We start from the raw sequence: 24,564 nt of genomic DNA on the forward strand, positions 1-24,564 counted from the left end.
CAATGCTAAAATTACTGTTTATTTACATGGAGTCTGGTGGGTTTAGCGAACAACATTTTGCTTCTTTTTTATGTTTAAAAAAAGGATCTTACTCTTAAACAGAAAGGTCGACCTCCTTAGAAATCCTTTCCATAATGTTGTCAGACTCTTAGAATATTAATCTGAGCCTGTCAGTGGCAAAACGAGCACTTTTGTGAAGGTAAATACAAGCTAGACAATTGCCCTATTAGCTTACATTGTAGCTTGATTCACCACTACCGACTGCAGCAATCTCGCTTAATAGATTGTTGTCCCCATCAGTCACTTAGACACAAAAACATAGGAAAACAGGGTCCAGGTTGAAAAAAACGGTAGTTACCCTTTACAGTGCAGACAGACCCCTATCTTGGCCTCATTGCACTGGCTGCCTGTTGAATTCAGGAACCAGTTTAAGATTCTTGTCATTACCTACAGAGCCATCAATGGTCAGACACCGGCTTACATAAGTGATCTGCTGCACCCGTATGTTGTCAGCAGAACTTGGTCCTCAGATCAGGGCTTACTGGCTGTTCCCCATACTAGGCTGAAAACTAACGGTGATAGGGCTTTTGAAACAATCGCTCCTACACTGTGGAACCCTTTGCCACATGTTGTAAGAGTGCATGCATCTGTTGAAATCTTTAAAGGCAGCTAAAGTCTTTTTAGTCAGGCGTTCATTTAGCCACATTGTTGACTGTACTACTTTGTATTTATGCGTTTGTATTTTACTAGGATTTATTGTGCTTTTTATGATTTTTGATTGTGATTGATTTTGTTTTAATGCAAGTATTAATTTTGCCTGTGAAGCACTTTCTGTTGTGTGCTATATAAATCAACTTTACCTACAGAAAATGGAAAACTCATCGGTTCACATCATCAGTATAATAGTAGAAAATAACATTCAAGCAGTGTCCCTGGTTCAAATGAATACACCACAAATACAAATGATCTTCCAATCTACAAACAAACAAAGATCCAGGATACCTGTCGGAGCTGGAAGACTCCTCCTGTGCGCACGTCTTTGGCGGGAAGAACCTCTACAGCGCAGAACTCTCCCACCTCGTTCAGCTCACTCAGCTGCACCCACAACTCCAGGCGGCGGGTCACCTCGCTCCACCTGCAGGTACAGCACGGACACACATCAGTTCAGAGCCTAGCATTTTATTAAAACATACTGTTAAAGGTTATGACAACCTTTGTAGATATTGAGGTTTTCGTGGATAGGCCCTGTTGGCCTATTTTACCATTAGAGGGTGAAACAGACACTAAAATAGCATTCATATTTTAGCATCACTGTGTTAAGAGATAATATGAGACTATAATTATCTAAACTAACCTTATTTTCTTACTTTTCAGAAAATGCAATTTAAAGGGTAACTTGTTTTATTTTTTTAATTCAACCTGGACCCTATTTTCCAATGTTTTTGTGTCTAAGTGACTGATGGGAACAACAATCTTTAAAATTGGTCCAGTATTAAGCAAGACCGCGAAACAAGCTACAAAGTAAGTTATTGAGCAATTGCGCACCTTCAATTTATGTCCAAAAAAGTTGTTTAGCCACTGACAGGCTCAGATTATTAGTGTCTGACAACGTTATAGAGAAATCCTTTTTGTTTAACATGAAACAACCCAAATCCTGCAGCGTCGCTATGACGACCAGCCACGCTCGCCTCACGCATGAGGCGGTACTAAATCTGCAATGGAAAAAGAAGGAAGGGGGAATTCCGGTCGAGTCGAGTGGGTAAGCGCCATTAGTAGGCTGAAATTGAAGGTCCGAATTTGCCCTATAGGATTACACTGTAGCCCTGTTCGTGGATGCCGGTTACAGCATTCTCGCTTAATACTGGACCAAGATTTTTGTTCACATTAGTCACTTAGATACCAATGCATTAGATATAGAGTCCAGGTTGAAAAAACAACCAAAATTACCCTATGAGAGTGGAGTGGACTTGGATGTGTGCATTTGTGTCAACACACCTTTCTCTGAGGGTTCGGGTCTTGGCTTGAATCACTCCTAGGTCCCACAGTGCCAGGTTCCTCCGATGGTTGGCCTGCTTGTGGCCGTACACTTCAATGGCCACCGCTCCCTCTGCCAAATAATCCACAAAGTCCTCCGACACTGGCACAGAGAACTCCTAAAAAAGTTAGAAGAATAAGACATTTTGTTCAAATTGACATCTTCTTAAACTTACAATCACCTCGCCATTGTCGTTTCATTACTTCCTTTGTTTACTTGTGGTGTTGGTAGTGAATTAACTTAAAGGGTAACGTCATTTTTTTTTTTCTTCAAACTGGACCCTTTTTCCTATATGTTTGTGTCTAAGTGACTGATGGGAACAACAATCCTTGACATTGGTCCAGTATTAGGCAAGACCGCTGCTGTCGACAGTCAGTGAAACAAGCTACAGTGTACGTTATAGGGCAATTGTGTGTAAAACACACTTCATTCAAAGTCGACAGAAACAAAACAAAACTATGAAAAGCTGTTTTGGGTCATTCTTCCACTCTACCAACAATCACAACTCTAGTTCTGGTTGAAATAAACACATAGTTTACCGATATACATGTGAAAATATGTTGGCTCTATACACGCTAAGAGTATTGCTTTTTTAAATGGAGTCTGGTGGGTTTAGCGCTAGCGACTTCAGAGCTGTTTCTGGTTAAACAGAAAGTTTATTAAAGATGTTTTAAAGGTCTATCTCTGTAGGGATGCTTTCCATGATGTTGTCAGACACTTAGAATGTTAATCTGAGCCTGTCAGTGGCAAAAACAGCCCTTTTAGTGGACCAAAATTGACGATGCACATTTGCCCTATAGGATTACATTGCAGCCCAGTCTGTGGCTGCTGGTTACAGCGTTCTTGCTTAATACTGGACCAATTTCAAAGATTGTTGCTGCCATCATCCTACACACAAAAACATAGGAAAAGGTTGAAGGTTGAAGGTAATTTCAGGTTGAAAATAACCTGAAATTACCCTTTAAGTTTATTGTCTTGTTTATTTCTTATAATGGTGCTGAAGAGAGTGAATAAGTGTTTGAGATAATGTGTGTGTGTGTGTGTGTGTGTGTGTGCGTGTGTGTGTGTGTGTGTGTGTGTGTGTGTGTGTGAGTGAGTGAGATATGAAAACTTTCATTGAAAATGTTACCTTGGCGCTGTCGAAGACCACAGTGCACTGAGGGTCTCTGGAGGTGGAGGACGAGCTGGATGGCTCCACCTCTGGAGCGATGAACACCGACTCATCCTGCCCCCAGAAGTGGTACTGACAGAAGACAAAGTTGGACAGGTGGCGAGGCAGACCGTTGGCCTGGAGGATGTTCACCTGAGAGAGCAGAGACGGGGAAATGCACTCACCTACACAGGTAATGATAAGCAAACGCTAGGCCTGTAACAAGTATTACAGAATTGTCTAATCGCAATCTTTTTACGTAACGGTGGTTTCTTTGTTTTAACCGCCATTCATTGCTAACATTAGTTAAGGTCCTAAGGGGTATGGCTGTTAATGGTAATTGTTGATTTTCTTTAGATAAGCTAAATTGTAATTATACACGGGATTACTAAAGCTACGCTAGCGGCAGCTGTCACTTGTTGGGCAAATCCTGGGCTGTAGCTGACCCAAGCCAGAGAAATTGAGCATGATCGTGTTTCTGGGCTGAAATCTGCCCGACAAACACGCTGATTAAATAAATCAGCAGAAAAACTTAAGTAAAGAAGCAATGATGACTATTTTGCAATATAGTTGCCAATAGTGATGACTATTTTTTGCAGCTTTAAAGACGCCTCGTTGTGCAAAACGTTACATCATATGGATCACATAACAGTGATGTAACCAAAGGACGTATCCTGAACAAATCGGAATCTGAAACCCCAAGAATATAAAATAATTATGAAAATTGTGTTTGAATGAAAATGAATAAAAACATTGTTAAAAAAAAAAGATCTATCCTGGGATTCCTCAAAACTTTAGTGCGTTTGAAAAAGTCATTTTAAAATTTGACTGAAAGAGACAATTATATTGTTTTTTGTAATTATTTCTGAGACAATTAATTGTATGGGAACATTTGTAATTGTTACAGCTCTAACAAACACTGTCATTTGTTGGTTTCTGTCAGTTTGAATCTCAGGGTTCAAGAGAGAGTTGCAGACCAGACATAAACAGAAAACAAGGTTGCTTTAGAAACGTGTTGGTCTGTTCAATTTTAGTTTGGCTCTCCTAATATTTTTTACACACAGGGGAAAATGACTTAGGTCAATATGTAAGATTTCGTAAGCAAAGAGCTCCGGTCTTCTATTTCATTTCATCATAAGAAAAACAGAATCACCAGACAAACAGGATATAACGCCGAACCCAGATTTAATTACACTTGTCACATTTTTACAGTACAGTGAGCTGGAGAAACTCACAACAGACAGAAGACACAACTATTTGACTGTCTGCCAGATCCATTATTAATCTGGAACTATTTTCCCACTGGCAGCACTGTCAACACTCACTTACACTGAACAGCTACAGCATAGAGCAGTGGTTCTCAAACTTTTTTTTAATATTGTACCCCCTTTGAATTGGTTTTTGTTATCCAGGTAACCTCTGACCAGCGCAAAACATTATTGGTATGAGTTATGATGCAGTACTCCAAAGTACCCCCAGGTTAACACGTACCCCCATTTGAGAAAGACTGGCATAGAGGATCCAGACTTGTATGTCAGTGAGAGGAGGCATGTGATCCAGATTATCATGGGGTTTTCATGAATATCTTCCTGGATTGGGCTCAGTTATAACTAAATCACATGATAAACAGGCCTGTTAATGAGGCTACATTTGCATGTTCTCACCACACAGTCCAGTTTGCGCTCCTGTGGATCTCTGTCTGTGTTGCTGTGCTGAAGTATAGACTGTACAGGGCTTTCCTCCTCAGAGCCCTCTGTACCCCGCCACACCTCCACATGCAGCCGACCGGCCACCTGACACACAGAAACACACACACACACACACACACACACACACACACACACACACACACAGCAGCACAGGCTCAATGCTATTTGTCAGTTTGGCAGGGAGCTAGAGCTGGGCGATATAGAGAAACAATATTTCACGATATTTTTGACCAAATACCTCGATATCAATATTGCGGCCATATTGTAGGGTTGCCAATTGGTGCTTTCACTAAATACACCGACAATGACATTTTAGATAAATAATCACCAGTAACGTGGATATAATAACTAACTAGGTAAAGGTAAATAATAGAACAGCTAAAACAGTCTGGGAAGTTCAGAATATGACATCACGTTACTGTAATGCAGCCTTTAAAAGCAGAAAAAGACAACACTTGTTTCGTATTACGATATTATGATATCTAACATTTAAGACGATATCTAGTTTCATACATCAGTGTCGATACATTATCGATATATTGCCCAGCCCTACAGGGAGCCACCATGTCTTTCTTTCTTTTGTCTTTTCTAGGGTTTAGTTTGGTTACCAAGAAATTACATTTCCTGGTCAAATGTATTGTTTCTTGGTCAGTGAGGCTTATTATCAAGGAGTACATAAAGATAGGCCCATGTCATTGTCATGCCAGGCCTTGTAATCAAAGTAAGCAACAACAACAAAAAATACTTCAATAAAAAAGATTATGTCACAAAATTGCTAATTACCACTGACATGATTAGTTAAAGGTGCAGTAGGTAAGCCTTATAAAACTAACTTTCTGTCATATTTGTTGAAACTGACCCTATGTTCCAGTAGAACTACATTTAAGCAGGTCATTTAAAAAAAAAAATCCAGGGACTGAGAAGTTGTCGATGTTAAACATTTTTGGTCCTGGATCTTCGCAATCCTACTTACAGCGCCTTTAATTTGATTCGACAGGAACAACTTTGAAAATCTAATAACCTTTTTAGACATATCAAGTAAACAAAAAAAATCTCCTAAGCATTTACTGGTTACAGCTTTACAAAGTGCAAATATTTGATTGCTTTTCTACCCTTATATAAGTAACTTTTAAACATCACTTGGGGCTCTTTGCTCTCTGTATTGGTCTCCAAAGTTCTGCAATCAAACCTGCATTAAATTATATAATTCAATCTAATAGCATACAGAGGCACTTTGGTCAGTGCTTTGGTCTTTCCCCTCAGAAATCGAAAATGAAAGGAGAGGTTCCAGACTAATACATGTTTGCGAATTAGTCTGGGTATGCCAGGCTAGTAGATATGGTGAACTTGTTAGCAAACCTATTTACACACCCAGCACATACTGAACATTCACATTCATTTGGAACGTGTTCCTGGTGTGTTCCCGCCTGTCCAAACGAACCGCACCAAGGGGGGGGGGGAACCAACTCTAGTGCCATTCAACTGGACTAAATGAGGCAGGTGTGAAAGCGCCCTAAGAACAAACTCATTCACTGCTCCCAGTGAGCTCCTACCTCTCCATTCTGGTTGATGATGGGCACTGCGTATTGCAGCTTGACGTCGTGGAACAGACAGGCCAGGAAAACGTTGGCCACACCGATCAGACTGTGGTTCTCCTGTTCATCGAAGAACGGGTCGGCACGTTTGAAATAGGAGCGCATCACCTGCATCGGGAGAACGATGAATAAATCACTTGTTGGACTTCAGGGTCTTCCTGAACTCCACAGATATTGTGCAAATGTTAAACTGTATGGTTTGCGAAACTGGAAATCTAAAGTCCCATCAGGACTTTTCGCTGTGACTCTCAGATTATTTCTCTAACTGAGTTAAGCATATTTGTCCATGTTTTATCTCCATTATTCTTTGTTCACCGTGCTTATTTTGCGTCCCTTCTGTCAAGCATTTAATCAATCAGGGATGCAAAATGGCACACATGAAAGCGAGCAGATGAATTCTGACAGAAATTAACTGACATATCTACACATACAAAACTAAATAGAACACTAAATGTTCTACAGATTATAATGTAATTAATGTATCCGAGTCCGTGGGTCTCTTATCGCTATTCACTCACAGAGTTGTCTTCATCAAAGTCCTTCCACTCCTGGTAGAGTTCCCTCATGTCCACCAGCCTGTTCTCCAGCTTTTCCAGAGCCCAGATCTGCTTCCCTTTACTTTTACGGCGAACCTGGACGGCCGGCTCACTCAATACTACATCACGCTATAGAAATGGGGGAGAGAGAAAACGGCTTTTCATTCATGTTGTCCTGAAAATCCAAGCAGAGGAACAGCATATCATGCATATGATACCACTTGTATTGCAGCCAACCATTTTCCAAACCATACACTGGGAGCACACCAGAGTTTGTTATTGTAGTTAGGCCGCTGATTTGGCCCGCTTACCAACACAGTCAATCAAGGTACAGTAAAATCCTTAGTGCCTGATTGCACAATTCGTACTCCTCGAAGTCAAAACTCAAATCTGACCACGCAGACGTGATACATTTATTTTAGATACAGTATGGTTTTCCTTCCTATCCTCACCATGTGAGGATATCATTATCTCCGATGTCCATCACAAGTAATCATAGTCAAATGACAGAAAAAATAGGTTCTTTATAACTTGCCAGGACTTGCTTGAGAATCATCATGTCTTTTAAGATTTTTTCAGTATCAAAGTAATCCAATATTAAATGTCTATACTTCCATAGCATATTTTTAATGGTGCTATTCTGCCAAAATGGGAGTCGCAGTTGTTTCAATTTACTCTCAGACTTTGAAAACTCCTGCACCACAGTATGAAAAAACAACATGATATTTTGAACTTAAAAGTAAAAGTACCTGAAGTCAGAGATGCCCACAAGTCTCTGAGCTAGAGTCCACATATTTTTCGCAATAGCGCTTCTTTTGTGTGGGCCTTGTGATATGAAGTTTTAAAAGCCAAAGCTGGTAATGAATGGCACATTATGCCATCATCTCCCATGTGTGGCCGCACACAGCAGATACGTTATGTATTACGTGTTACGTAGGGAGGGGAATAACATTCAGCTCATCAGACGTTTTCTAAAAACGTCTTTTTTACGAGTCTCGCATCTAGAGTCCGAGTCGAGTCTGAGGTCACTGTGTTTGCGACTCAAGTGCGACTCCAGTCCAAGTCGATCAAAGCGAGTGTTTGGTACTTTGACATCTTGTTCCTTCCTTGGCCGTTGTGTTGATTACGTTTAGGATTCTGTAACGCCCACACTACCTTCCTGTTGGCATCCAGGTTGGCAGCAGGTATCTGCAGAGTGACCAGGTACTCCGTCCTCTTGCTGAGCTCCTCGGCGATGAAGCCGGCCTCCTGTGCCAGCAGGTTGGCCCGAACTATCTGCTCCCTCAGGCGCCGCAGGCTGCGAGTCATCATCGCTTCTCTGAACCACAAACACAAAGTTGAATGAATGCTTTATTTTGAACGTGTAAAAAATAAAACAAATAAAAAGATACAATAAAAACTAAAAGAACGTGGCCGGGTTGGCTCAGTGGGTAGAGCAGGCGCACATATACTGAGAGGCTTATGCCTCGACGGAGAGGTCCAGGGTTCGAATCCGACCTGTGACAATTTCCTGCATGTCTTCCCCCTCTCTCTCTCCCCTTTCTCACCTAGCTGTCCTGTCAAAATAAAGGCGGAAAAGCCCAAAAAATAATCTTAAAAAAACAACAACTAATAGAACAAAAACACAATATTAACTTAACATGTCCGAAAAGGAGTAGGAAGCAGCAAAAGCTTATTTAATCCTACACCTTTTCCAGTACTATATAATACTTACTTAATATTTATATCATATCCTATCTTTAACACATTCTTTACAATTTGCTACATACTGTATGTATATACGCACACACCACAAAAACCCATAGAAAATAAATAATGTAAATGAACAAATCAATAAATAATGTGTGAGAACACATGGTCAAAAAGTTTTACAAAGCAGCTATGAAATCTGACTTAGGGCGTTTTTTTACACTTGTTTCACACACACTGTTTCAGCCCTCAACACCTATTAATCAGCATTTTCTGCGCATATGTGAACACTCCAAGGGGACTCAGACCCCTCTGAGTACGGTTGGCTTCAAGTCCGCGTTGCGGTTCCTTTCACCTGTGCATTGTGAACACAACACGCTTCAGGTTCGCTTTGCCTTTTGATCTGTATATATTGTAGCCCTGAGCTGAAGTGGACCAGAAAGAAAACTGAGTCCTCTTTCAAGTAAACTGACAATGTCAACACAAAAAGACGGGAGTCCCTTTTCTGTTGGTCCACTTTTTGGTCCTCTTTAAGAGCTGTTACACACCAACCAGACGCCCGACCGTCGGACTGATCAGCCGGGTCCCCGAGGTCCAAAAAAATGCCTCAAAACACACTGAGGCGACGCCAACTTGAGCGTACGCTCTGCGCGAAACATAATACGTCTCCATAGCAGCAGGCGGCGCTTCTCTGTATTGTTTTCCAGAAAATGAAAACCGGCAGCTGATTGGACGAAAGTGTCACGTGATTCTTTTGTCTCCAGAAATTCACAGCCAGACTGTCATGGCGGCTTGTTCAGAATACGATCTCATATTGTACTAAAATAGTTCACCGAAACGTTTTTCTGAAAACATTTTAAGCGAGAAATAGGCCATGCTGTTGCTGAATCTGTCTTCATTTCAGCTTGACAAAGGTCAGTTTAAAAGATTTTCGTCAGATTTTGAGAGGCTCATCCGCTCGCCATTTCCGGGTGAGTCCAGACTGCCCTGTCTCCGACTGAGCATGTCGGGTCGGCCAAAATAAAGGCCGACGTCTCCTCCGACGGACAACGGCACGGAACACACCGAACAGACTCGAGTCACTGACCTCGCCAGACTGTCCAACGGCCGATTATCGGGTTGGTGTGTCAGCACCATAAGAGGACTGAGTTTGGTTTGTTCAAAGAGGACTGTATGTGAAAACGCCCTTTACTGCCAACAGGGGTCAGTAAAGGTTTCACATCCTCCCCGTTGCGTCTCACCTGTCCTCGCTCCAGCGGCGCATGCGCTTGTTGGTGCTGGGTGATGTCACAGCAGCAGCAGTGCCTGCTGTGTCCAGGCCGCGTGAGGGTTTCTCAGGAGTAAGCCTCTGGCGGAGCTGCCGCAGCTCCTGTTCGTACATCTGCCTCTGGCGCTCCAGGGCACAGCGCTTCTCCTCCTCGTGCTGCCTCTCCAGGGTCTGTAACACCGCCTGCAAAGGGTCTGAGGAGGAGGAGGAGCCAGAGGATGGAGAGAGGAGGAAGAGGTGTTATTATGGAACCCACTGCAGATCTAGGCAAGAACCGCCCTTCAGTAGCCAGGGTTTAAAGATCCTATGACATGATGCTTTTTGGATGCTTCTATATAGGCCTTAGTGGTCCCCTAATACTGTATCTGAAGTCTCTTTTATATAGGCCTTAGTGGTCCCCTTATACTGTATCTGAAGTCTCTTTTATATAGGCCTTAGTGGTCCCCTAATACTGTATCTGAAGTCTCTTTCCCGAAATTCAGCCTTGGTGCAGAATTACAGCCACTAGAGCCAGCCCCACAATGAGCTTTCCTTAGTATGAGCCATTTCTGTGTCTGTAGCTTTAAATGCTACTGAGGAGAGGGGGGGCAAGGTGGAGGGTGGGGGTGTGGCCTTGACCAACTGCCATGCTTCGCTCGTTTGCAAGCCATGATGTCTCTCTGACATCATGGGAGGTAACCTTTCCCCTTATGTCGTCATACAGGGAAGATTCCTGATCGGCCCATCTGAGCTTTCATTTTCTCAAAGGCAGAGCAGGATACCCAGGGCTCGGTTTACACCTATCACCATTTCTAGCCACTGGGGGACCATAGACAGGCTGGGGGAACTCATATTAATGTTAAAAAAACTCATAAAGTGAAATTTCCATGCCTTGGGACCTTTAACGCTAACGTTCTTTTTCACTTTTCACAAAAAAAAAATCTACCTGCCCTAAGTCAATTTTTACCAGCCCCTTTAAAAAAAAATTTCAAGGAAAAAAATGTCAAATAATAGAGAAAAATGTAAAACTTTGAAAAAGAAGCGTAAAAAAAAACGTAAACAAAAACATCGTAAATACAGTGAAACATTTTAAGCATCAAAAGAGTAAAGAAATATATATAAAAAAAAAAAAAAAACACCAAAAGCATCAAGCGGCAGCTCAATTCTTGATTGGCCAACGGCAAATTCCAATCAAATCATCAACAAGCCTTCTCTGATGGGGCATAACAACGATAACGTCATATATGATACGATAGTGCCCAAACGGTCAAGTGGGTTTTATATTTACAGTACTTTCCCGACGTGGCGTTTCTCAACCCTTACTGTTTCGCATTCGCTTCCTACGATTGGCCAGGCGTCCATGCTCGCGCAAGGTAACAGAACCTGATTTGTTCAGGTCCTATCCCCTGACCAATCAGCTATCCTAACCTTAACTACACGGGGTCAATGCCTAACCTCAACCAATCAGACTGCTTCGTAGGGCGGGACTTACCTAGGACTGCAATGGGATCCATAATAACTCGAAGGAGAGAGAGAGGAGAAGTTAGTGTGAAGAAGTTTCTAATGTACTATTCTGTCTTATCAAATTAAATATAACATCTAGAGCACACGAGTCAAACTCAAGGCCCGCGGGCCGAACCCGGCCCATTGCAAATGTTGATCCGGCCCGCCTATCAATTTTAACAATACATTTTGGTGAGCCTAGTTGTGCGCCAAAGCAAAAAGACAGGAAACGGTTTTCAAACTGCAATTACTCAAAGCAGAATTTGGCAGATTTGCCGACTTTGAGACAACAGATGTCTAAAGAACCAGAGAGTTTTCGGTAACACTTTACTTGAAGGTATCTAGATAAGAGTGACATGACACATGAACCCTAAACCTAACTTGTCATGACAAAAACCCGAATGACACTTACTAAAAGAAGCGTTATGTCATAAATGTTTATGACTTGTTTATAATGTTTATGACAAGTTCATGACAGTGTCATGCCACTCTTATGTAGATACCTTCAAGTAAAGTGTAACCAAGTTTTCGATTTCAGGTTGTGAAAACTTGAGAAAGCTATATGAGACATACAATAAAAAAAAGTCAAAGATATTTGACTTTTTCAAAATAAAAGCATGTCAATAAACTATACATGTCTGGCCCTGGATGTGATTCTCATTTTCCAGTGTGGCCCTTAGTGAAGTTGAGTTTGACATGTCCATCCTAAAGTGAAAAATTCTGTCATTGTTTAGTCAACCCCAAATAAGCTGGCACTGCCTCACAGGACTGCACTCATTGTTTGTCCAAAATCCAATATTTACCTCATTATCTCTATTTTGGCAAGCAGAGTTTTCTTTCGGAGCACTGCAGGCTTTACACAATCAGAACATTGTGGAAAATGTAGATTAAAGGGGTAAATATTGAACTTTTTGGAACCTCAGTGGAATCATTTGAGGTCTAAATATTTGGATTATACTGCACACAAGCTGTTTGGAGTAACTGGGTGGACATCCTGTGCTTTTGATGAAGCTTTAAAAATGGGACTGGTTAATTTAAACAGTAAGCTATTCTCTCTTATTCTTGAAAGAAAATGACCAAAACAAACGAGGCAATCCTAGTATTCAAAGCCTAATATTTCGTATTCCTCTGTGCCATTGAGCTCCATTGTTGTCCAAAAACTATAGAGTCTTAGTCTTGTTAAAAAAATAATATCTTTTGTGACCCATTTTAAAATTTTTATTTCATCCTTGGCTGCCAGTGCTAAAGAATATCTTCTGTCTCGCGCAGGTCGAATATTTATATCGACAAAATCACGTGTGACCTTGGGGGTGACTCCAGTTCAGGTATAACATCTCCTCGCTTACGCCGGTTAACCAACTACTGTGGTAGCATTAGCTTCAGCTAAATTATAAATAGAGCTGTAGCCATTCCAAATTTTTACCGTTAAAATGAATTGTCTCCGAAATAACTGCGATTAACAATATAATTGTCTTTTTCAGTCAAATTTGAAAGTATTTATTTGTGTATTACTTGGTCAAACAACTTAAAAGTTTTGAATGAATCCCAGGATACATATTTTGGTTATATCACTGTCATGTGACCAAGATAACGTAATAACACAGGTACACAGCCTATGCATCTTTATTATATTATTATATCATTTTAATATTATGTCAAACGTATTTTTTCTTAAATTAACATAAAATTGGGCGTCTGGGTAGCTCACCTGGTAGAGCACACGCCCATACGCATAGGCTCAGTCCTTGCCGCAGCGGCCGCGGGTTCGGTTCCAACCTGCAACCTTTGCAGCAAAGGACGAGAATGTCGTCCCCCTTCTCTCTACCCTTTCAAGTCTAAGCTGTCCTATAAACAATAAAGGCCTGAAAATGCCCGAAAAATTGACAGTAGAACATTTATCCTCATCAATAAAACAAAGCACCGATAATCACTTTGGCACATCTAAACATCTAAACCAAATCAATCCCCTTAGGACCGTAGCTAATGTTAGCAATTATTTGCAGTTGAACAAAGAAACGGCGATTACATAAAAAAATTGCCACTAGACAATTATTTCATAATTGTCACAGGCCTAGTTATATACTATTACTCGGAGCTCCTCACTTGTATCCCTGTGATCGTCAACTTCATCAATCGATAAAAGGGATACTTCGCCCATATTCAACCAACTTAAAAAAACAAAAAATGTGGCAGTATGTGTAACTGTGATAAACTTCCCTCCATCTTACCAGATGCCCAGATCTCCCTACTCACAGGCCAGAACTACAGGTCGTACTTCCGCACACGGACACAAAGAGTATAGCATAGGAGTTTAAAATGGTACAAAGAACAAGTATACAGGTGCTTGGGTGGACGATCCAACCAAAGTAGATTTAAAGGTGCTCTAAGCGATGTTGGGTGACGTCACTTCTTGTTGAAGTTCGAAGTATTGTCAAACAAAACGGAGGCTAGCTCGCCCTTCCCTCCTCCTCATCCCGTCCCCTCCCCCTCCCTTCCGCGCACTAACCCCCCAACCCCCACCCCCAAATCCTTCTTGTCGGTTATTGGCTGGAACGCTGGTAGACTGTTTATGTTTGTGGAGCCTGGGCTGTCTACAGAGACCGCGTTTTTTTACAGTGTGTTCAGGGGACAGGCAGCTAGGCGGATAGTGAGGAGATGTTTGCTGTACGTGACAAAAAATGTTGTAGCCTAAAGAACACGTGACATCGCTTAGAGCACCTTTAACGAGCCCCTAATATGTTTTTGGGGATGTTTGGGGGTTTTTGTGTGTATGTAATAGATGTATATAAGTACAAAAAAACAAATGAAGCTTTCTCTCCCACTGACTGCTCTTTTTCTCAACTGCCTGAAACGCCTCGCCCACATTCCTGTTTGAAATTCCTCAATTAGTGATGTCATTGCTTGAGAACGCCAGACCAGTTTTTGTTTTTTTTAAGTGCTGCCCATTGGTGCTGCCTGAGCAAGCACAGCCTGCCCAGAGATGTCACTTGGTTGAATTTGGTTGACCAATCACAACAGCGGGAAGTGATCGTGCCATTGACCAACAAAAACCTGGTCTAAAGTCAATAGCGCAGCATTTCATTGTTATTTTAACAGCTCATTAGTAAAATGTGCCTAGGCTCGTGCACAGCGCGTGCACACTATGCTTGTTACACACACAGGGAAGCGCAGCAGCACACAAACATGCACAAGATTACAAATAAAGATATTACGGTGCAAATCCGCCATCATATTAGCAATGTGCCAAGGTACAAACGCGCCTGGCTTTTAAAGGGAATGGGAGATGACACTCTGGTTGGTTTATTGCATGTTACGCCCAAAACACACGTATGAATTAATTAAGGCACTAAGTACAACCCTTTTGAACCATGCACCCGGCGCATGGACCCTTTTTTTCCGCCGTCAAACTAGCAAAAGTAGATTTGGACACGCCCTAAACGCACCTGCGCCAGGCGCTGCACGCCGTGCGCTGAGATTGTTAAGATACGGCCCTAAATCCGTTCAGACTACGGATCATCTACAGTCTGTTGTTTATTAAGATCAGCAACAGATCACATGTAGAGCATTTTGAAAGCTACTCTGTCATAATAAAAACAACTGGAGACTGTGTACAAGCTGATATATGATAACAGTTTATGAAATCGGACCTAACAGGATGTGAGTGTTTGTGTGACTTCCTGTTCAGCCTGAAGGCAGCTGGAAACGGCTGTGAAATGACCGACTTGACCGCAGCTTTTTGTGCCCCCCCCCCCACTGCCGCCGCCGTCCACTTTACGGGCGAGGCGCAGCTCTTCTTTAAAATGTCTCTCTTTAAATTAGAAATGTGTCTCTATATGTGCATATCTTTCAGATCTGATTTCAGCGTTATGACACAATAAGGAGTTAACAGTGTAAAAACGTTGAGTAATGCACTCTGTCACTTTATTTACCACAACTGTCAGCCTGAAAACATGCTCAAAGGAAGGTCCTTTTCTGAAACACATCTGCATCTAATTTACTGTGCCATAATAAATAAACATTTGTTCATCTTCATCGTTCATTCAACTGGTGGATTGTAATTTGTTATGTGCAATACACTAGGCACTTAATCAATTTGATTTTGTCTCGCTTTATCGTACTTTATCATCTTTATTCAGTTTCAGCTATTTCAAATATTTTTTCTTGTTGTAGGCTATACTTTTGCATCTCGCACTTTGCATATGCCTTTTTATTATGCTCCCTCTGTCATTGATGACTGGCAGTATGAATGTGTATATAATTGCCCTTCGGGGACGAATAAAGCTATCTGTATCTGTTACTGTATCTCTCTTACGGAAGCACACCTAGAGTATGTCATTGTTTGACATTTTCAGTCTGACTCACCGTTGTTGCCCATGCCTTTCATCATGACTTCGGCCTGAGCAAACTCGTAGCCGAAGCTCAGCTCGCTCGACACGTCGCTGGATGCGTCAAAGTCCACCTCCAGCCGCTCTGTGCTCAAACACGTCTTCATCACGGCGCTGCTCGCCTCGTCCTCGGCTCCTGCGCGGACCATATGCCTCGGCAGGTTGATCCTGTGTGTGTGTGTGTGCATGAGAGGGCGGTGGTTGTGTGTGGACGCGTGCGAGAGTGTGAGTGACAGAAAGAGGAAGTGTGTTGTAGCGAATATGGGAAGAGACACAATGAAGAGTGATGCGTGATGATCAACATGTAAATAAATGCCGCTGAAGCATGTCAGTGTTAGAAATAAAAACACCACGCAGATACAGATACAGATACAGAAGTCAACGCTGTCTCTGCAGGGGAAACAGACCTGAAGAAGTGGTTGTTTCCCCACAGGATTCTGTCACCGTGGTGAAGCTGGACTGGACTGATGACTGCAGCACCGTTCAAACATGTTCTAGTGGGTGACAACAACAAAAAAAAAAAGATTGATACAACATGATATTAACAAATACAAATCATGGATTGTTTTCACAGGTAACTTAAAACTGTCACGATTCATTGAATCACTATTAAAGGTGCTCTAAGCGATGTCACGCGCTTTTTAGGCTACAACATTTTTTTTTTGTCACATACAGCAAAGATCTCCTCACTATCCGCTAGCTGCCTGTCCCCTGAACACACTGTGAAAAAACGCTGTCTCTGTAGACAGCCCAGGCTCCACAAATGGCAACAAAAACAAACTGCGCCAACCTGCACCACCAAACATAACAAACAGTGTCCCAGCGTTCCAGCCAATAACCGACAAGAAGGATTTGGGGGGGGGGGGGGGGTTGGGGAGTTAGTGCACGGAAAGGGAGGGGGAGGGGATGGGAAGAGGAACAGGGAGGGGCGAGCTAGCCTCCGTTTCGTTCAACAATACTTTGAACGTCAACAAGAAGTGATGTCACCCAACATCGCTTAGAGCACCTTTAATACAATTTTTTTATATAATTGTATTATTTCTCGTCCAAGACATTGTAGGGGAATAGTTGGAGAATATCCAAAGTATTTAAGGATATTTTGATTATAGAAATTGGATTTTTAGGGTAAGTAAATTGAGGGAGATGCAAAATACAAAGTGATCATTTTATGTAAGTAGAGTTTCCAGGTGTATTCCATTTCTGTACTCAAATTATAACTGGCTTGTGTTCTGTTACATTTCTCAGTGCTGACGGAGCATCCAGCAGTGTATAATATCTGTTCAAATGTGTGAGAAAGCAAAGTCAGCGGTGCACAGAGACGTCCCCTGTGAAGTCCCAGCGATCAATCAAACATGGCTTGCAGTGTCGTCGATTCAGGCTGAGTAGCCGACATACCGAGCGTTGCGGTGAGGACTGAGCACCACGCCGTTGTCCTCGGTGATGTCGATGACGCAGTGCTCCGCTTGGATGGCCATCCCGCACAGCTGGATGTCCTGCGAGTTGGCCGAGCCCACAAGCGTGTGCTCCTGGATACGGGACACAGAGGAGACATTAGAGGTGAAAAAATTAAATAAAAATAAAAAAAACCATTCACCTATGTATCCGATTTTTGCCGACAACTTTTATAATCGATTTCTTTCCCCAGAATCAATTTTTTTTTTTTATTTTACCAAGGATTCACTTGAATATTTTCTGTTTATACCGTATATGCTACCGCAAGCGACGACTACATCAAATTTGTTAAAATATAGAAAATAATATACACAGCAAAACAGAGCAAAAGCAGAAAATCCATGTTATTAACTTCTTTTTTTGGGGGGGGGCATTTCCGGCCTTTATTTTGACAGGACCTCTATATACATTTATTTCATTTGTAAAGAAGAAAATAATGGGCGACCACTTAGCTCAGTTGCTACAGCGGGCGCCCGTTATTTTCTTCTTTACAAATGAAATAAATGTCAGACTGACTGTCTGACATGTGAAATGCATTTTTTTTTTTTTTTGTTGAAATGTCTCATGATATATTGCCTCTAGAAGTACTATTCAACTTTTGGTTTTGTTAAAGAAGGAAAAAAAAAACAACCCAATACGCAATACTATCGAATCGCAATACTTCTAGAACCGCAATACTTCTAGAAACGCAATACTTCTAGAATCGCAGTACTTCTAGAATCTCAATAAATGAAAATTGCAATAAAAATCGAATCGGCACCCCATGTATCATGAAAGAATCAAATCGAGACAAAAGCATATCGTCCCAGCCCTAGTAGCCATGTGTGCATGTACTGTATGTGTCCGAGTGCCCATGTGTGTGTGTCAGCCTCTACATGTACAGTACACAGCTCTGGACTGTGTGTGTGTGTGTGTGTGTCCAGTACCTTCAGGTAGTAGACCAGCAGCTCGTTGAGGGCAGGATCGGCGTTAAGGTTGACCAGGAAACACTTGTCATCCACCACTCGGATTCCAGAAGACTGCAGGGAAATACCCAGACTCTCCAGCTGCCTCTGACGCTCCTATACGGGGGGAAAAAACACATTTGATGCACTAATTGATTAGTTGATTATTCTATTCTTCAGCTGCTTGATGAAAGCAATGCGAGAGTGAAAAAGAGAAGGAGCTGAGATGAGCGTAGTGTGAAAATAACCTCCCCACTGAACACAACTTAGTGAATAACTTGAGTTAAAGTTGAATTAAGTCACACCGAATGAACAGAAGAAAAAAAATCCATTGGCAATGACTCACTTTTTAATTGTATCTCCTCAGTTTGATTAAATGTCTCTGTTGCACTCGTTTGAGTGCAAGAAATCGACAGAAATGTTAATTAAGTATAACAAGCATAAGATTAACTTTTGTATTATTGATCTCTACAAGGGGAAACTGATTGTGTGTGTGTGTGTTTGTGTGTGTGTGTGTGTGTGTGTGTGTGTGTGTGTTTCTGTGTCTGTGTGTGTGTGTGTTACCTGCGCAATAGCTTCTAACCAAGACGGCTTTTGATCGTTTTATTTAGTTTCTGTCTACTTTGAATGACGTGTGTTTTACGATGATAAAATAAAAGAGTAAAACAGAGTCTGGTAGGTTTGGCGATGGTGATTTTGGTTTCATGTTAAACAAAAAGGATCTTACTCTTTAACAAAAACGTTGACCTCTGTAGGGATCCTTTCCGTAATGTTGTCAGACACTGAGAATAATAATCTGAGCCTGTCAGCGGCAAAATGAGCACTTTTAGTGGACGTAAATTGAAGGTGCACATTTGCCCATTAACGTTACATTGTAGCTTGTTTCGCCGCTGCCAACTGCAGTGATCTTGCTTAATACTGGACCAGTTTCAAAGATTGTGGTTTCCCTCGGTAACTTAAATAGGGTCCAGGTTGAAAAATAAACAAAGTTACCCTTTAAGAGATTAATGGATCATGATCTTTGCATTCATTGGGCAAATAGCTGGCTAAATAGTAAAACACTACATAATAGTGAATTTAAAGGGGAACTATGCCGTTTTTTTTTTAGCTTAAATTTACTTTATCTGAACAGCTTCGGAGTCATTGGAATGGTTATATGACTTTTTTTCGGGGTTGAATGGTGGTCGTCTCGCTTCCCGCTTAGTGCATGTGAGCGTAAAAACCACCCTTGCAACTTTGGGCCGGGTAGCAGAAGCCTGCAAATCCGATGCTGACCTGGCGTTCTTGCTGTTGCACTAATAAGTATCTTTGATCAGAAACTTTATCTGCCACAGAGTTTTCTTGTCAGCTTGATGTTGGCAAACACAAGTTGCTTCTGCTCTGACAGCGTTCTAAGGCCATTGTGGGAAAAAAAGAATAATGTTACGGACCTGGGAGAGAAGGGTAATATTTCGAGAAAAACCTCAGAGGACATGGCTCCGTGCGTTCGCTGGCGTCCTTGAAAATAAATGCATGTGACCAGAGGGAGAAGGTGGGAGGGGGGGGGGGAGAGTCGCCAACGAGTTTTTACAACAGTATTGCCAAATGTCTATTCCGAAGCTGTAGGGGGAGCTCTATAGAGAAACCGAGAAAACAGCGAAGAAATTGCCAAAACTGCATAGCGCCCCTTTAAAATAAATTGCCCTTATTTTTTAAGTTCAAAATATTGTTGTCAATAGCTGATGCTGTGTGTGTGTGTGTGTGTGTGTGTGTGTGTGTGTGTGTGTGTGTGTGTGTGTGTGTGTGTGTGTGTGTGTGCGTGTGTGCGTGTTACCTGTGCAATAGCCTCAGTCTTCTGGAGTTTGTCCTCCCAGGTGACTGTCATTTCTTGGATAAGTTTCTCAGACTCCTCCAGCCTGTCCTTCAGCTCGGGGGCCTTCATAGACTGAGAGTCAGACAGAAGATGCGTTACACTCTCCGCAAATTACTGGGCTATTCGTTCAATATTCGCAATGCGTGTGCCGGCGAAAGGGATCTGAACCTCAGCCTCGGTGAGCTGCTCCTTCAGTTTCTCCACTTCCTCTCGGAGCTGTCGGATGATCCTGGCGTTGGGGTCCTCGTTGACCACGGCGTGGTTGACGATGCTCTTGGCCCTGTCGGCGTAGCGCAGGGTGGACAGCGTCTCGTCGTAGTTGTCCGCGGCCGGGCTGATGGTGGCGACCATGGCTGTGCGGCTGTTCCCTCCCAGGCTGTCCTGCAGGTAAAAACAATGCCAAACCTTTGAGTAGACAAGATGTAAAAAGTCCCTTAAACAAAAACAAAATCTCAAACCAAAATTAAGGAAATCCACTGCTTTCATTAGAGAAATAATTAAAAACTAAATGCATGAAAAGCGTGTGATTTATGAGCAATGCTGTGTTTGAGGGGGGAGCAGGTTTTACGCAAGTTTTAGAAAGCTACTTTGAACACAATTACAGATCTACAAGGAAGTTGAATTTAAAAGCTAATGAAAATAACCAGGAGAGTCCTAATGGGGAAACTTAATGGGCAAAATAACAGAAACCACACCAGAAAATGAATTACTCAGAGACTTGAAAGTCCAGTTTCTTTAGATTTCAAAAATGCATATTGTACTAGCACCCTGTTGTGGATAAAGGTGGGTATGAAATGCATAAGGAACTGAAACTGAAGATACACATACATCAACCTGTTTGTCTGTCGTGGAATCTGTATGAACAAGGTGTTTGTGTCATTTTCTGTGCGTACCTTGAGCAGCCAGGTCAGCACAGAGTCTCTGTAGGGAACAAACTTGCTCCTGTTCTTCCCTGCTCCCTGGTCAGCCAAGGCCGAGATAACTAAACCCAGAGTGCTGAGGGACCTGGAGGGAGAGACACAGAGGGGGGGGGAAATCAAAAGGAAAGACAAAGGGAGGGAAGTATTAAAGGTTATGTTTACGAAGATCCAGCCAAATTTGAACATCAACAACTTCTCAGTCCCTCCCCCCTTTCCACTAAAGCCCAAAATGGTCTCCTAAGCCCCTGCCCCCACAAGGGAGAATGAATGTGTGTGCATGAGCAGTGATTGACACGCAGTTAGACAACACAACCCCGGCCCTGATTGGCACATCTGAACAGGGAGCGATGGATTTTTGCAAATCACACTACAGGCTGTAGGTGGTGCCAGAGGAGCCGGATTTTCAGAGAGAGTTGTGTGGAGCTGGTAATCTTAACTAGCTTTGTAGCAACTCATTTGGCAATGGCTTGAATGTAACGGACGTTCATTAATATCAAAAAGTTACACACTAAAGCTTTAACCCTCCTGTGGTCCTCGGGTCAAATTTGACCCATTTTCTAAACGTTTCTATATCAGAAATTTGGGTTTCTATCAGGGTTCAAAATTAGCACCATTTACCAGCCAAATGCTGGTAAAATATGCAATTGGCTGGTAGATTTGCTTCACTCACCAGCCAAAAAACAATGGTAATCTTTTGAGTGGCTGGTCAAATTTGGACATTCACTAGCCATTTGGCTGGTGGACGAAAAAGTTAATTTTGAACCCTGGTTTCTATCAACCAAAATGTCCAAAACAAAATAACGTGGATGGTTCCGTACAACGAATCGAATTTGGGTGTTTTATTCAATTTTATAGCATTTGAAATTTTATTTTTATAAAAGAAAGTTGAAAAAAGTGAAAAAATTGACGAAAAAAGTTTAGAAAACATCACAAAAAAACCCAAAATGTCAAAAAAAGCGCAGAAAAAAACCCAACAAAAACGTCAAGTGACAAAAACATCGGGAAAAAGGAAAAAAAAAACTTGGAAAAAAGTAACAAAAACAACAAAAGTGACAAAAATGTCGGAAAAAGCGGCAGAAAAAGTTCTTTTTTATTTGGACCGAGAAAAACAAAACGTTGCATAGTGGGCGGGAGGACAACACGAGGGTTAAAGATGATAAGGCAACTGTTAACCGATTTCATGCTGTGAATGTGAAATATGAACTCTAGCCACATAACGTTAGCAGCACTTTGTTAGCATCATTTTGCTAGCCTTTGATTGGTTTCTTGTGAGCATGAGATACTTTTGCATGTGTACCAGAAAGCTTCTCGTGCGCACAAGAAAAAGAAAAAAAAGTATGTCATGTCCCCTTAGGTGTCCTCTGTAGTTTAGTGTTGAGCCATGCCATGCATCCATTTTCTGTTGACTCACTTATTGATGTTACTCCCTTCTTTCAGCCGCTCCCCCGCTGCTCCAGTCTTGGCTGCGCGCTCGCTGCCAGCCAGATCCACCAGACTCAGCTTGCTCACCTTCTCTCCGCTCGTCTGGAGCAGACACACGGTGACACACATGAGACGTACATGATGGTCAACTTTATTTCTAAAATCCCTCCATCTTCTTCAGTCATTGCGTGGAGCCAAACTTTTCTGAAGGCCAGTTGCAAATCTGGAGATTTATAGATGACCTTAAATGGTCGTTTCGGTATTTTTTAAACCTGGACCCTATTTCCTCATGCAGAGGTGTCTAAGTGACGAACGGGAACAAAAAGTCTTTGAAATTGGTCCAGTATTGAGCGAGAACCCTGTAGTTATTACAGTTACTATTTTAGATGTCGTATTGTCATATGTGTCCTTCTTTTATGTCCTAAGATGCTTTGTTGATCTAATGTTTATGTTTTTCTGTTGATTTTTCGATTTTAGAACGTTTTTTTCTGTTACGTGTTTGTGTTGTGATGCAACAGATTGTAGCCCTATGCCCAAGACAAATTTCCCCTTGGGGACAACACAGTGTATTCTATTCTATTGTAACTGCCACGAAATACGCCGTCAATTTACGTCCACTAAAAGTGCTGTTTTTTGCCACCTACATGCTCAGATTGCCGCGACCCCCGCGAGCAATTACGGCCATTCAAGTCAATGCTTGATATTCCACCACCCGTGTCACGGCGCGTCCCAGAAGCAGCTCTCCGCTCCACTAAAGATACGCGACAGGTCTATTTTCCCGCGAGACGTGGGCCATCCAGACAGCCAGGCAGGAAGTGAAACAGCGAGAGCATCCAGTCAACTTACCAAAAAACACCCCCCAATATCGTATATGTCTCCTACAACTCCTCCTCCAACACCGACGACGAGAGATTCATCTTGGAGGTGGAAAAACATAATAAGACATTACAGATCTTCTTTATTTAAGGACAACGCCAGAAAAGAGAAGGCATGGAGTTAGATACTAGCTGAATAAACACGTGATTGTTCTTTCAAGTACATGTGGAGACAATAAAATCTGCCGGTCGGGCAGGCAAGACGCTCCGCTTCTGAGATGCTCCGGGTGTGGTATGGTGGAGGACGGAACAAGACAGCGGCGCAGTCGGAACGCAGCGCAGACGCGCCCAGTGGAAAATAGTGGTTAGTGTCTGACAACATTATAGAAAGGATCTCTACAGAGATAAACCTTTTTGTTAAAGAGTAAAATCATTTTTGTTTGATTTTTGTTTGGCTCCGAAATCGCCATCACCAAACTCACCAGAAACCATGTAAATAAACAATACTGTTAGCCTGTATAGAGCCAGCATACAGTATTTCCACGTTTTTTCCACATGTAAATGGGTACATTAAGTAGTCTGTCTATCACCAGACCAAGCTCAATCTTTTAAGATTGAACATTAGTCTGGGGAGTCTGCTCTGTATTTTCTACTGCACAAGAGGCGTGATCAACGGGCATAGTTCAAATGACTCTGTACGCAATTGGATAGTCCTTCAACCAATCAGACCAACGACCCGGGTGACGTAGCAGCGACAGCGGCATCAACGGGTTGCTGCGTTTCGGTGGCTGCTATGTTGAATGTAAACAAAAAGCTGCTTGGTTGCTTCTCTATCACCATCGTGTTACACCCGCCAATAGCGCGGCAGGTGGATAAGCCAGTTTGTGATTGGTCCCCGCAAAATTGTAACAGAAGCAGGACAGATGGACGTACAGGTTTCCAGCCTTGAGCTGCAGGGAGAAATCAAATCGCCGGCAGACTGTTCTGGGTTTACCCAGTCTATAAATTAAGGGTTTATTTTAACTAAACCAGAGAGGTGATTGTTGGAACAGTGTAAAGACAAACCAAGACGGCTTTTGATCGTTTTATTTTGTTTCTGTCTACTTTGACACTGTTTTACAATGTTAAAATTACTCAAAAAGGTCTATATCTGAAGGGATTCTTTCCATAATGTTTTCAGACACTTAGAATAATAACCTGAGTCTGTCAGTGGCAAAACGAGCACTTTTAGTGGACGGAAATTGAAGATGCGCAATTGTCCATTAACGTTACATTGTAGCTTGTTCTTGCTTAATACTAGACCAGTTTCAA

General features: G+C 42.1%; 1 protein-coding gene and 1 long non-coding RNA gene across 8 annotated transcripts in view; one reads left to right on the forward strand and one right to left on the reverse strand.

The window, feature by feature from the left end:
• On the forward strand, positions 1-24,497 carry LOC118495938. Its single transcript, XR_004898389.1, has 3 exons — positions 1-40; positions 18,924-18,985; positions 24,396-24,497. It is a non-coding gene; the product is annotated as an uncharacterized LOC118495938 (long non-coding RNA).
• Positions 1-24,564, reverse strand: part of LOC116046999 (kinesin-like protein KIF13B) — a 64,437-nt gene that overhangs the window by 21,171 nt on the left and 18,702 nt on the right. For all 7 annotated transcript variants that reach the window (XM_036005510.1, XM_036005509.1, XM_036005508.1 and 4 more), the window contains 16 exons: positions 22,428-22,540; positions 20,990-21,101; positions 20,265-20,477; positions 20,058-20,168; positions 18,227-18,361; positions 17,244-17,374; positions 16,256-16,342; positions 15,826-16,016; positions 9,956-10,175; positions 8,181-8,343; positions 7,008-7,154; positions 6,448-6,597; positions 4,850-4,978; positions 3,165-3,338; positions 1,996-2,153; positions 1,003-1,135 (listed from right to left, as the gene is read on the reverse strand). In XM_036005510.1, the coding sequence (XP_035861403.1) occupies positions 1,003-1,135; positions 1,996-2,153; positions 3,165-3,338; positions 4,850-4,978; positions 6,448-6,597; positions 7,008-7,154; positions 8,181-8,343; positions 9,956-10,175; positions 15,826-16,016; positions 16,256-16,342; positions 17,244-17,374; positions 18,227-18,361; positions 20,058-20,168; positions 20,265-20,477; positions 20,990-21,101; positions 22,428-22,540 (2,367 nt within the window). The remainder of the gene's footprint in view (positions 1-1,002; positions 1,136-1,995; positions 2,154-3,164; positions 3,339-4,849; positions 4,979-6,447; positions 6,598-7,007; positions 7,155-8,180; positions 8,344-9,955; positions 10,176-15,825; positions 16,017-16,255; positions 16,343-17,243; positions 17,375-18,226; positions 18,362-20,057; positions 20,169-20,264; positions 20,478-20,989; positions 21,102-22,427; positions 22,541-24,564) is intronic.

This window comes from Sander lucioperca, chromosome 9, assembly GCF_008315115.2.
Source record: "Sander lucioperca isolate FBNREF2018 chromosome 9, SLUC_FBN_1.2, whole genome shotgun sequence".
Lineage (NCBI taxonomy): Eukaryota > Metazoa > Chordata > Actinopteri > Perciformes > Percidae > Sander > Sander lucioperca.